The sequence below is a fragment of the Notamacropus eugenii genome, chromosome 5 (assembly GCF_028372415.1).
Source record: "Notamacropus eugenii isolate mMacEug1 chromosome 5, mMacEug1.pri_v2, whole genome shotgun sequence".
Classification (NCBI taxonomy): Eukaryota; Metazoa; Chordata; class Mammalia; order Diprotodontia; family Macropodidae; genus Notamacropus; species Notamacropus eugenii.
Window position 1 is genome coordinate 4,795,491 of NC_092876.1, and position 12,883 is coordinate 4,808,373.

At 56.7% G+C, this 12,883-nt stretch overlaps 1 protein-coding gene and 1 long non-coding RNA gene across 9 annotated transcripts in view; both read left to right on the forward strand.

Annotated features, from left to right (window-relative positions):
* The first annotated feature begins 34 nt into the window (after positions 1-34).
* Positions 35-3,742, forward strand: LOC140508199 (uncharacterized). Its single transcript, XR_011968331.1, has 3 exons — positions 35-119; positions 675-828; positions 3,284-3,742. It is a non-coding gene; the product is annotated as an uncharacterized lncRNA (long non-coding RNA).
* A 1,103-nt stretch (positions 3,743-4,845) lies between these two features.
* MYH14 (myosin heavy chain 14) overlaps positions 4,846-12,883 on the forward strand; it is a 39,053-nt gene continuing 31,015 nt past the window's right edge. For 2 of the 8 annotated variants that reach the window (XM_072615892.1, XM_072615897.1), the window contains exons 1-4: positions 4,847-5,146; positions 9,693-10,076; positions 11,815-11,971; positions 12,833-12,860. In XM_072615892.1, coding sequence (XP_072471993.1) covers positions 9,696-10,076; positions 11,815-11,971; positions 12,833-12,860 — 566 coding nt within the window. In that variant the 5' untranslated portion in view covers positions 4,847-5,146; positions 9,693-9,695. Of the gene's footprint in view, positions 5,147-5,605; positions 5,629-6,629; positions 6,649-8,233; positions 8,312-8,626; positions 8,732-9,692; positions 10,077-11,814; positions 11,972-12,832; positions 12,861-12,883 lie in introns of those variants that run through there. The other 6 variants (XM_072615889.1, XM_072615891.1, XM_072615895.1 and 3 more) reach the window with 5 other exon arrangements.

Below are 12,883 nucleotides of genomic sequence, written 5' to 3' on the forward strand. Positions count from 1 at the left end.
GGCTTCTAGAACCTAGCTCCTCAACTGCCAGCCCTGAGGCCACAGACACCTTCTGGTCACAACAGGTGGCTATTTCTTGTCCTCTTCTTTGAGACATTTTGTGGCTGCTTCTGGCTCTGGTAACTAGCCTTTCTCAGGATCCCAAGATTTTAGAACAGGCAGGGAGCTCCAAGGCATCTCAAGCTGGACCTGAATAAGCATCCTCTCTGAAACTTCCAGGTCAAGTGGTCATTCAGGCTTTGCTGGAAGGCCTCTAGTGAGGGGGGAATCTATTATCTCCCCAAGCCTCCTGGGAGTTGTGAGGAAAGAACCATGTAGCACCTGGGAGCACCCCAACAGAGACAGACTAGTGGCCCCAGATTCAAGGCATGCAGAGGGTGCATATCTGCTCCTTTTACTAGATCCATAATGAGTTAGAGCATCTTCTTGTATTAGAAGGTGAGCTCCTAGAGGCCAGGGAATGTCCGTGCCTTTTCTATTTGGATCCTGAGCATGTGGTACATAGTAAAATTGTTTGTGTTTTATATTCATTCAGTCCAGTCCAACCTTCTCAGGCTAAGGGAGGTTAATCACTTAACCAAGATAAGGCAGGAAGTAGAAAAGCCAGGATTCAGTTCAGGTTATCTGACCCAAGATTCAGCATCCTTTTCATGGTGTCACATTTCCTGCCACAGAGTTGTGAGAAAATGACCCTGAGGGTCCCCCAAAACCAAAGAGTATGTTCTCTCAGCAAGCTGCCCCAGATTCAAGGTACTCTGTGGGTCCATATTCAAGAGGCAGACAGATAGAGTGGAGAGATGGCTGGACTTGGAATCCTGAAGATCTTAGGTACCAGTTCTGTAACCTTGTGTGAATTACTTAACCTTTCTTGGCCTTAGTTTCTCATAGGAAAAATGAGATAACCTCAAGGTCTCTTCCTGTTCTAAATCTATGACCCTACTACCAACTCAAAACTGTAGCTCATGAACCCCAATCAAGGAGTTTATTTTTCATAGTCAACCAGGTGACACAATTAGTTCAAAGGAAAGGCATTATGACAAGAAAGTAGCAATCATTCCCTATTACTGTGGAGGACAGTACCATGCTTCCAGTCTCTCAGATACACCACCTAGGAGTCGTTTGAGACTCCTCACTACTTCTCATGCCCCATGTCCAAGCTGTTGCCAAGACCTGTTGATTTCATCTCCGAAGCATCTCTCAATTCTGCCTCCTTCTCTCTTCTGACACTGCCCCCACTCTGGTACAGGTCCTCCTCATCTCCACACTTGGATTATTGTAATAGCCTGTTTGGTACACCTCATACCGCTTCCTATTCAATTCAGTAATGCAGGCCTCCAGGCTGTTCCTCAAACAAGAAACTCCTCCTCTCAGCTCCAAGCATTTTTTCGGGTTGTCTCCTCTGCCTGCAAAGATGTCTCTCCTGAACTTTGACTACTGACTTCCCTGGCTTCCTTTAAGTCCCAACTAAAATCTCACCTCCTACAGGACTCCTTCTCCATTCCTCTTAATCCCAGGACTTTCCCTCTATGAATTATTTCCTATTTTCCTATACAGAACTTGCTTTGTATCTGTTTGCGTGTTGTCTCTTTCATTCTATTGCAAGTGCCTTGAGAGTACAACCTGTCTTTTGTCACTTTCTGTGTTTCCTGTGGCTCGCACATAGTAGGTGCTTAATGTGGATTGACTGATTCAATAAGAATATTTCGCCAACATCTAGAGGGTTCTCTCCCACTAATACACCTATCATTTGTGGAAAGAGTGGACTATACAGGAGGCCTGGGTGCATGTGCAGAGGGGACCTCTTGAAAATGTTATCATTCTACTTTTTTGCTGGCCTGGACTGGTGCATGGTCTCTGCTGCTTCTTTGAAGGTGGCATATAACCTCCTCTTGGCATGATTGACGATGCTCTTGTAGGCTCATGGCCACAAACAGACTTGCTCCTCAGATCATGAACATGTTTCTGAAGGCTGTAGCTGAGGTGCTAGATCTTCCTCATAGAAGGAAGATTAGATTCTCCCAGCTCACTTTTAGTTTAACTAATAAGAGCCAGCCTTTGTATTGTGATTTAAGCTTGACAGAGTGCTTTATATATGTGGCTTCATTTGAGTCACAGAAAACTTGGGAGGTGGACTCTTTACTATTCCCCTTTAACAGGTAACAAAACTGAGACTGAAAGAGGTTGAATGACTTGCGAGAGAAGATTTGAACTCAGGTCTTTGCAAGTCTAGTTCTCCACACCCTGCACCACCTAGATAAATTCCTTGCCTCAACAGCTCTTTTGGATAGACAGGGCCCTCTCATATCTAGTTATCAGATGACAGAAAGACCCTGGATTACTTTTTCTCCCCCTACAAGAAGATTGTCAGTTCTGAGAGCCTTGACTGTGATAGGTACTGAGCTCTTGGAATACAGCATGACTAGTGATCTAAGTATCACCTGAAAGCTTCCAGTGTATTTCCTTACCTTTCTGATCTGAAGAGGGCCTCTATCATGAGCCTCTATCTAACTCAGGGTTAGAAGGTTCTTGTAACTCCTTACAGAACTGTCTGATTGGGAAACCTATTTGGGTATAGGGCCTATTCCTATTCAGTATAATTTTAGGGGTTATCCTTCCAACAAACCACCAAGAGTTGTTGAGGCTGGACAATCCCCTCCCCCTCAGTTTTTGAAACCTCAAGATTCTATTAGTCTCACGCAAATGAAGGGCAAGGGAAAGGTACAGGAACCAAACCCTGTTTAGGTAGAGCAGTTTTTCCAAATTCTGCCTTTATTGTGTGTGTGCATGTGGACTTTATGGGACTGAAGTCCCACCTTGTGCCCCAACTACCACCCCCCCTACAGTGGGGAGAGCTGCAGGGGACTCTCCAGGGTAAGCTTCCCTCCTCCAAGGCTTAGAAACTCTCCTGCCAGCTTTCCTACCTGCCTTACCTGTCCGGGACACAGATCTCATCCCATAGCTCCTGGTCTCCTCAGCCCTTCCCTTCTAATTCTTTCTGGATTCTCAGAGCCCTACTTGACCCAGCCCTGTTCCCACCTGCCTCCCCACCAGGAACTCCTCCATCCAGTGACCAGTGTCCTGGGGGTTCCCAAACAAGACCCTCCATGTCTCACTCTGGGCATTCTCTTTGGGTATTGCCATATCTGGAGTGCTCTCCCTCCTCAGTTCTCCCAGAAAGCCTTCCCGCCCAGCCTCTTACTTCCAGTGCCTTCTCTAGTTTGTGAGTTCCTATTTACCCTGGATAAACTTGTTTGCCTATTTCTGTTTGTTGTCTACCCCACAGGATAGCTGGCTTGTCCGGTGCCTCTTTGTGGATCCAAGGATGGCTCCTTTCCCTCAATGAATAAATAGAGAAAAATTCCTTCTGTTGATCCTCCTACCGTCTTAGGTTCTGGTCTCCACTCTGCTCTCAAGCTCCTCCCTGACTTCTCTGATGTTAGTGGCTCCTCAGCCTGCTCTCCCCCCACTCCCATTGTGGGTCCTGCCCTGCTTCGCTTCCCCTTTCCCTCCCCTCTCCTTCCCTTTCCCTTCCGTTCACTCTCCTTTCCCCTTCCCTTTCCCTTTCCCTTTTCCTTTTCTTCCCTTCCTTCTTCAGTCTACAAGAGACAGAGGAAGGACCCAGGCCTGGGGAGTTACAGAGGGTGTTTAAGCTAGACATTGAGGAAACCACACTATCTGATTCAGAGGGTCTCCCCCTAGGGACAGCAGAGGTCAGGAGGGAGGACACTGGGGAGGGGAGAGCAGAGGGTGGCTTGGAGATGGGAGGAAGTCCAAGACCCAGAAAGAAGACCATTTTGATTGGATGAAGGATGTATGAAGGAAAATGATGTACGTGATGGAGGGAGAGAACTGGGAACCTAGGTTCAAATCCTGCCTATCTTACTACCTGGGCACACTTGAGCCAGGGATACTCAAGTCCCTGAATCTCTCCTGGCCTCAATCCCTTATCTGGATGGCCTCCAAGATCTCCTCTAGTTATGCATCTGTGATCCTCAGGTAGGTGGTAGTCAGATGGGGGGGGGGGGGCTGTTTAAATAAGGGAAAGGGAAGAGGCCAGAGAGAGACTTTGGGGAAGGCCAGTCACCCGGGGCCTTGGGGCAAAAATGCCAGAGATTACTGGGGCAGACAGCAGAGCTGCAAGTCCTCCCTGGTTCCTTGAGGACCAAGTTATCTTTGAGGGACCCAAGAATGTAGGCCTGGCCCAGTGTCTTGAAGGAGATTTTGATTGTGGCAGACCCCTCCTCTCTCAGGGGCTTGGGCTCCATATGGTCATCCTTCCTCTGCAGTGACTTGGGCAAACTGCTCCCCAAACTTCCCACTTGGATCCCAGCACCCCAATGCCTCTCCATCCAATCGACGCAAGGGTTGGAATCCCTAATCCCTAGTCTCAAGATACTCCAGGGACTCTAGGGGTTCTGATTCCTCCAGCCCCCAGCCCCCCAGGGACCCCAGGAGTCCTGATCCTCCAGTCTCCAGTTCCGCGGGGAGCCCGGCGTCCCCGCCTCGGACAGCCACAATACCCTCCATTCATTCCCGGCACAAAGCGGTCTATTGAGCCGGACCCCGAGGGGGAGGGGGAGCCGCCCCCGAGCGCACCCATTGGCGGGCGGCGCTGCCCGTCCGCAGTCTGGCCCCGCCCCTGCCCCCTCCACCCCGCCCCCCCGGCTTTCCCACGGCCCTATCCCTTCGAGAACTTCCCATTGGCCGCGGGCCGGCCCGACCCCCGCCTCCCACCTATGATTGGTCGGGCCTCCGCGCCGGAGGCCGTCGATTGGACGAGACCTGCCCCCGGCGTCCCCGCCCCTCCCTGCTCCCAGGCCGGAGCCCGAGCCCGAGCCGGACTGCAGGGGACAGGAGCGGACGGGAGGGGACAGGCGGCCGAGGCAGGCCCCCGAGCCCGCAGCCGGCGCCCCGCGGCAGGGCCTGGCCCCCGGACCTCGGCCCCGCCCCCGCACACCTGCCTCACCTGCCTCACCTGCCTCATCCCCTTATAAGGCCGCGAGCGCCCGGCCCCGCCCCCGGCAGGTGTGGCCCCGCCCGCCTTGACGTCACGTCTGCCTAGCCCGGCTGGAGGCCGCCGCACCTGGGCGATCCCTGCGCTTCCCTCCTCCTGGGCTCCAGGTAACCGGCCCCCCACCCCCTGCAGGTAAGGAAGGCCCCCAGCAGGGCCGTTCTGCCAGGTGCAGGCCAAGGGGTGCGCTGCCTCCGCCTCCCCCCGGGACCCCCCAGGTGATCCCGCAGGTGCGCCAGGGAATCTGCTCCCCGGGAGCCCCCAGGGGATCTCATCCCCTCTCATAGCTCTTCCCAGGTAACACCCCCAGGTGTGCCCAGTGATCTCCTGCTCCCCTGGGAGTCCCCGCTCCAGATCATCTCCTACTGCCCCCCCCAGCTCCCAGGTGATCCCGCAGGTGCGTCAGGTGATCCGCACCCTTGGGAGTCCCCAGGTGTGCCAGGTTATCTCTCCTGCTTTCTCCCCCAGTCCCCAGGCGATCCCCCCACGTACACCAGGTAATCTCCTTCTCCCCTGGGAGCTTCAGGTAATCTGCTCCTCTTCCCATAGCTCTCCCCAGGTAATATCCCCAGATGTACCCAGTGTGATCTCCTGTTCCCGTGGGAGCCCCTCTCCAGGTGATCCCCTGCTCCCCCGGAAACCTCCAGGTTATCCCCTGTCCCCCCTTAGTGAATCCTCCCTTCAAGTGGTCCCTTGCTACCCTGAGAGCCCCCCAGGTGATCCCCTATTCCTCTCTCTCCCAGCGAATACTTCCTCCAGGTGATCCCCAGGTGGTCTAGATGATCCCCTGCTCCCCCCCCAGTCCTCTCTAGGCTTGCTTCCCCAGGGACCCCTCTCCCTCTAGTCAGCTCCCCCCAGGTGAGACAGGTTAGACCCTGTTCCCCAGGTAACCCTACTCCAAATAACACTGCACCCCCATGTAACCCCCAGGTACACCAGATAATTTCTTACTACTGCAGGTACCCACCCACATTGCTAGGCAATCCTTCAGGCACTCCGGGTAACCCCCTGCTCCTCCCCAGGTAACCTCTAGGTGTGCCAGGCAATCCCCTTGTTACTTCAGTTAACCCTCCAGTGTGTCAAGTGATCTGTTCTCCCAGGCAACTGCCCTCTCTAAGTAAGAGAGATTAACCCTCAGGTGCACCAGGTAACACTCCATCCCCCACTGAACCTGGTCACCCCCGCCTCCAGGTAGTGTCCTCCTCTAGCCTGGCAGCCCCTACAGTGAGTCAGGTTGTCACCTGTTCCCCCAGGTAACCCTCCCAGTGTGCCAGGTGACCAACAGGGAAGCCTCTAACACCCCGAGTAACCCCCTGCCCTTACCACCCTCACTATCACAGGGCAGGAATCCCCCCAAGCTGACACCCAAAGCCCTTTCCCCTCACCCTTCCTTGTGCCAGATGATGCCTTGCCACACACAAACACCAGAAACTCTATCCACAGCACCAAGGACCCTCTTCCTCCCCCCGCCTCCTGCCGTGTGCCAGGTGATGCCCCTTCCCCTCTCTCTTCTGCTAGGGAGCCCCTCCTCTCCTCCTATACCAGGTGACTCTCTGTCTCCCCTCTTTTTTGACAGACCCCCAACCAGACACTCCTAGGATAAGCACCCTGTGACCCCACACACACTCTGAAAGCAGGTGGGCTGGGGCAGTAGGTTGCTGGGTGTCTGAGGGGCCTTGTGCCAAAGGGTTGAAGTGGCAGCAGTTTGTGAGGAGCCAAGGGGCCTCAGGCTGAGGCCTGGGGCAGAAGCAGAGTCCCTGCCCTGCTAGTTCACCCAGGGGAATAGTGGGAGTCAGAGCCCAGAATGCCCATCACTCAGGAAGGACTGAGGGGCAAGGTGGTGGCAAGTCCTGCTAGCCAGGGCCAGGGCATGACAGCCCATCTTCTACCCCTCAGGACTGATTCCTGGACCCTGACCTTCTGGTCCAGCACCCTCGAGCTAAGACATTGAGCCTCATCTCCCTCTCTCCTTCCTCCCTCCCTTCCTTCCTTCCTTTCTTCCCTGCCTCCTTAGGGCAGTGGTCAATGGGACAACCTGGTTATTTGGGACTTTGGAGATGGGGACATGAGCACCAGCATCCCCAGGGGAGAGGGACATGCCAAGGGGAGTGGGACACTTGGCAGAGGCCTGGCAGAGGGCACACTCTGAGGTCTTCAAGGGATTTGGGGGAGAGTGTCCAGTCCTCTGAGGGGGTCTGGACCTTGGTCTGGGTGGGAGGGAGGTGAGGGGATGCAGGAGAGCAGTGACTGGGCCTGGACCTGCGCTCATCCCAGGATCCACATCTGTGCTTACCACACACAAGTTCTGCTGGGCCCACGTCCCTTCTCCCTTGGGTGGAGCCAGGACCCATCTTCCTTCCACTGGTGTCTCTAGGTCAGCTCCCTTCCTGTCCTGGATGGGGGGAGAGGGGGCCCATTGTGCCCTGAGAGAAGCCCGAGTGCCCAGATCTTTGAGCAGACGTGTTTGTATGTGTGTGTGTGTGGCATGTGTGGCATATGTATATTTGTGTGGCGAAGGTGTGTGGGTTTGGGTGTGCTATGTATGTAGTGTGTATGTGTGTGTGTGATTGTATGTGGATTCTGTATGTGTGTGATTGTGTGTGATTACATGTACGATGTGTGTATGTGATTATATGTGGTGTGTATGTGTGTGTGATTGTATGTGTGTATGTGTGATTGTGTATGTGTGATTATGGGGAGACCCGGACCCCAGGGCTGCTGAGCTTGGTGGCTGAGTCTTGGAGGCGCTGGGGGGCCAGGATGCCAGTGGTGGCAGAGGGCGGGTAGCAGAGAGAGGGAGGAGGGTGGCAGAGATGCCAGTCTCTGAGCATGGCAGGGAGCCTTTCCCAAAGGGGCTGGAGGGCTGGGCCCAGAGGAGGGCAGCCTCCATTGGCTGGACAGGGGCTGGAGTCTTCCCAGGCCTGACTCAGACCCTAAACTGTGACAGGGGCAAGGCTTGGGCTGAGGCTGGCTTCCGCCTGGGCACCTGCTAATGCAGGCAGGGCTGGGAGTGCCAGGCAGGCGGGGCTGCCTGTGCTGCCTCTGTATCTTGAGTGTTTCCTGGGTCACCGGTCTTCCTCCCCTCCCTCTCCCTGGGCCAGTGGGGCCCTGCACGGGGGCTGGGCTGAATGGGCAAGGGTAGGAGGGGGCATTAAAGGGCACCATGACAGTGTGAATCCTGGCTGTCTATCTGGCTCTGCAAGGCCTTGGGAGTCTTGAGAGGGGCTCCCTGAGACAATGTGGGCAGAGGTTTATGGGTCTGTGTTGGGGAGAGGGGGCTGGATGCCTCAGTTGTATGAGGTAGGGGCTCAGGAAGGGGGCTGAATGTTTGAATTGGGGGTAGCTGAGTCTTGGGGACTGGTGGTTTATGGGAAGGGATGACTCCTGTACCTGTCCTGACTCAAAATATGCTCCCACCTTTTGCCCAGTGACCTAACAAGTAATAAGGTCTGACAGGGGTGTGGCCCAGGCCCTGGGCATCTGTGAAAGCAGGTGGGGCTGGGCGGGCCGTCCCTTCCACCCTCCTGTATCCTAAGCAGGGGTCACTAGGTGAGGTGGGGGGCCAAGGGAGGAGGGTGCATCCTGAGGAAAATCAAAGTCTTCCTGGTCAAAGGCCCTGGGCCCTGAGGTGTGTCCTGCTTGCCTGGGGTTCCAGGAATCACAGTTTGCAGGATGGAGGCGAGGAGGAGCAGACTGAGTGGGGCCGTGAGGGACACTGAGGTGAACCCTGGGCAGCTCGGGGCAGCAGACGGGGCTGCTGGGAGCCCTGGAGAGACGTGGGGGCAGCCAGAGGGGGGATCTGGGGGGAAGAGGGAGGCAGGCGACCTGTGCAGAGGTGGGGTGGGGCCAGAGGTAAGAAGGGAGAGCCGAACTAATGATGATATAATGGTGATAATTGCCACCTTGACTTCAATACTTGGGATTCACCTCTGGGAGGGTTGGCCAGGAGCATTATCCCCTTTTTACAGAGAAGGAAACTGAGGCCTGGGGGGCAGGGACTCCTGTGTGTGAGGGCCACAGGCTGGAACTTTGGAGCGGCAGAGTTAGGGGCGTGAGATCCTAATGGGGCTGGGACTGGAAGTGGCACCCAAACTTGGGGGGGCGAGAGGATCCTAGGGCTGGGAACGTGTGAGCCGCATCTGCTGGGGAGGAGGGTGGCAGTGGGGGGCCAGTGAGCAGGTGTGCAGAGATGGAGGTTGCTGGTGGGGGGCCATGGCTCCTGGAGGGTGGGCATCCCAGTCACAGGAAGGGGATAGAGGCTGTTTGGGTACTGGAGCTGGGAATGTGGGCAGTGTCTGCCAGGGAGGAGGATGGCAGTGGGAGATCAGTGAACATGTGTGCAGAGATGGAGGTTGCTGATGGGGGGCCATCATCTCCAAAAGGAGGATGTCCTGGTCCCAGGAGGTCCTGAGGCTGGCGGCACTGGTGCCATGGGCATGGCTGGCCGGTGCTTCCCTTGGTGCTGTCCTAGCTGTCTCTCTGGACCTGGTACCCCCTTTGGGAAGGTGACAGAGGGCACTTGGCAGTCTCATTCTGTCTGAGGGTCCTTTTGGTTCAGACGCCTGCCCCCTGACCCCAGTGCCTGCTCTGGGCCTTGGCATCCCCTTGGTAGGGTCAGGAGGCTCCTAAATTGTCAGGGGGTAGCAAAGCTCGGCTCCTTACTACTCCCTCTCCCCCACAGGCCATGGCTGCGGCCAGTATGGTGAGGAAGGCAGCAGGCACAGTGCCTGAGGCGGCCCAGCCTTTCCTCTTCACCCCTCGCTCAGGCCCCGGGCTGGTGAGCAGCATGGGTGCCCCCCAGGTGGAGTGGGCTGCCCGGCGCCTGGTGTGGGTGCCGTCTGAGCTACATGGTTTTGAGGCGGCCGCCCTACGAGATGAGGGCCCCGAGGAGGTGGAGGTGGAACTGGCAGAGAGTGGGCGCCGACTACGACTACCCAGGGACCAGGTGCAGCGCATGAACCCCCCCAAGTTCAGCAAGGCCGAAGACATGGCTGACCTCACCTGCCTCAATGAAGCATCCGTCCTGCACAACCTCCGGGAGAGATACTACTCCAGCCTCATCTATGTGAGTGAGACTCCTGCCTTCTCAGCTTTCCCTGGACGCTATCCCCCCAAGTGGCCTCCTCGGCAGCCTGCCATCCCCAGGCCAAGCCCGTAGGGGATTGCTGGATTGGGACCTTGGGTGGTAGACCTCCTGTCTCCTCCCCATCCCTCTCACTGGGGACTCTGGATTCAGGGTCAACTCCCAGAATTCCCTGCTCTGGGTCTCAGTTTCCCCACCCATCAAATGAGGGGGTTGAGCAGAGTGACCTCTGAGAGAAATGGGCATCCCTTCTGACCTAGGCGCTGACCCATCCTGGACTCTGCTGCTGGCTTTCTGTAGGACCAGCAGGAGAATCTGTCCCTCCCTGATCCTCAGCTCCCTCTTGTGCCCTAGGCACATCCTTTCTGGCTTCAGTCTCCCTCTCTCCTCTGTGCTCCCAGGGTGGGTGCCTGAGCCCTGCCCCTTCCCAAGATGCCTCCCATATCTCAAGGCCTCATTTGGTGCCTGCATAAAGTGGGGGAGTGATCTTCCTCTCAGGGCCTGCCTCAGTGGGCCACTTTGGAGCTGTCAGAACACTGGCCCTTCCCTCACCTGCCCTTGCCCAAGAGAGATTCAAAGCAGGCAGGAAAAAGAGTAGCAACATCTCTGCCAGTCAGCCCCTTCGGTTTGGAGATGGGAAAACTGAGGCCAGAGAGAGGTGGCCAAGATGACGCCTTGAGTGACCAGCTCCTCAAATGTTTAGCTTCCCCTCCACGGATCCCTTTACCAGGAGTCTGTGGACAGCCTCTGGGGAAGGAGGGGCAGAGGCCCCGGCTGGCATGCTTCCCTCCCCCTTCCCATCCCTTGATCCTGGGTGTGGCCATCTCTGCTTGCCCTTTGGTCCCTGCCAGGCTCACATTCCGGCTGCTTCCTTGGGTGTTGGCCCAGGAGCAGGTGGGGCCTCACTGAGAGACCTTGGCCAAGGAGCCCACCCAACACCAGCCTCAGTTTCTCGCTCTGTCAAGTGGGGGGATGGTGTAGGAGGCAGCAGACAGAACCACCTTCGCTGCCCAGCTCCTCATCCTGGGGCCCATCTGGCAATGACTTTATGGGGACACAGTGGCTCCAGGCCTCCCAATCCCCCTGCCCAGTGCTAACCAGGCTTGGCGCTTGGGGGGCACTCTCACCGAGGCGCCACTAAGCATGAGCTACCTGGCCTGGGAATGTGGGTGGGCGGGCCCGCCCTCCAGAAGCATTGAGAGGTGGGGGGGAGCAGCAAAAAGAGAGGATGGTGAGATTGGTCTGGGTGCCAGGCTTAGGGTGGGGCCCTCTCACCCACCCGACCGGTTGCTCTGGCTCTGGCAGGAGCATCAGCCTCCCTCCAGCTCTCCCCTCCAGGCCTGCCACTGCTGCCATGACCACTGCCCCTCAGCCCCCTCCCCCTGCCCCCTTCTCCTCCACTTCTCCCTCTCCATCACCCCCTTCTCCCTCCCTTTCTCCTCCTCCCCTCTCCTCTGCTCCTCCCCTCCCCCTCCCCCCTCCACACTGGTCTCCAGGGTCTGGGGGGTGTGATCAGGCCAATCTCAGTTTGTCATTAATGAACACCAGCCACGATCGAGGCCCGGATGTGTCCCCATTTGTACATTCCATAAGCATTATCAACCTCCTGCTGTGTGCCCCCAGCCCCTTCCCTCCCACCCACAGCCCAGTTCTGCCTGGGGGGGGCATGGGGCTGGAGCCTGGGGAGCAGGACCCCCTGTGACTCGTCCCCTCCCTGCAGACATATTCAGGCCTCTTCTGTGTGGTCATCAACCCTTACAAGCAACTGCCCATCTACACAGAAGCCATTGTGGAGATGTACCGGGGCAAGAAGCGCCACGAGGTCCCACCTCATGTGTACGCGGTCACCGAGGCAGCCTACCGCAGCATGCTGCAAGGTCAGGTGGCTGGAGGGGCACCCCCAAAGGGAGCCTCAGCCGGCTCCCAGACTGCATGTCCCCAGGCCCAGGGAATCATCTGGGGCGAGGCCTCGCCTTCCTTGGGTGTCTGCCCCAGGATGGGGTGGGAGAGGGGGCCTAGAAACTGCCCAGGGAGCCTGGCCGTCAGACAGGAAGAGCTGGCCTTGGGGAGACCATCATGGCCATGGTCCCTTCCCATGCTGAGCTTTTGACCTTCGGGTCATGGTGAGCACTCTTGGGGTCATCCTGACCCCAAGATAGGCCACTTCCCAGATGGGAGAAAAATGATGTCAGAAAAGTCCGTATGAGCTTGAACAGGCCCTGGCCCACTCTGCCCTGCTGGGCTCAGGCCACCTGGACTACATGAGGCCACAATGGGCCATAGGAAAAAACTCGCTCAGGGCTTCAGATCCCAGCTCTGCCCCTTGGCTTCAAGGAGTCCCTGAGCTGATGTGTTCCTGTGTGAGCATGCATGTATGTGTATATGCATGCATGTGTGCACACACGCTTGTGTGAGTACTGTATTAAGTGTGGCATGCGTGCATGTGTGAGTGCAGAGCAGAGGAGACTGCCCGACCAGGAACCTTTCCAGTACAGGGGCTCCTTCCTCAGGGGCAGCTTGACCAGGCCACACAGGGGAGTCTTCCACACTATGGCCCATTAGAAGCCATAGTGCCCCATGTGGACAGAAGACTCCAGAGGCTCTCTACTGCGCCCCTGTTTCACAGAGGGATAACTGAGGCAGGGCAGAGATTGGCCTCCAGGTGTTGGGGGAGGGGGTTCAGCTGCCTGGCCTGTGGGCAGCAGCATCTCAGTGACATCTGTCTCTGTCCCCTACAGATCGGGAGGATCAATCCATCCTCTGCACGTGAGTGACTCCCCTCCCACCTC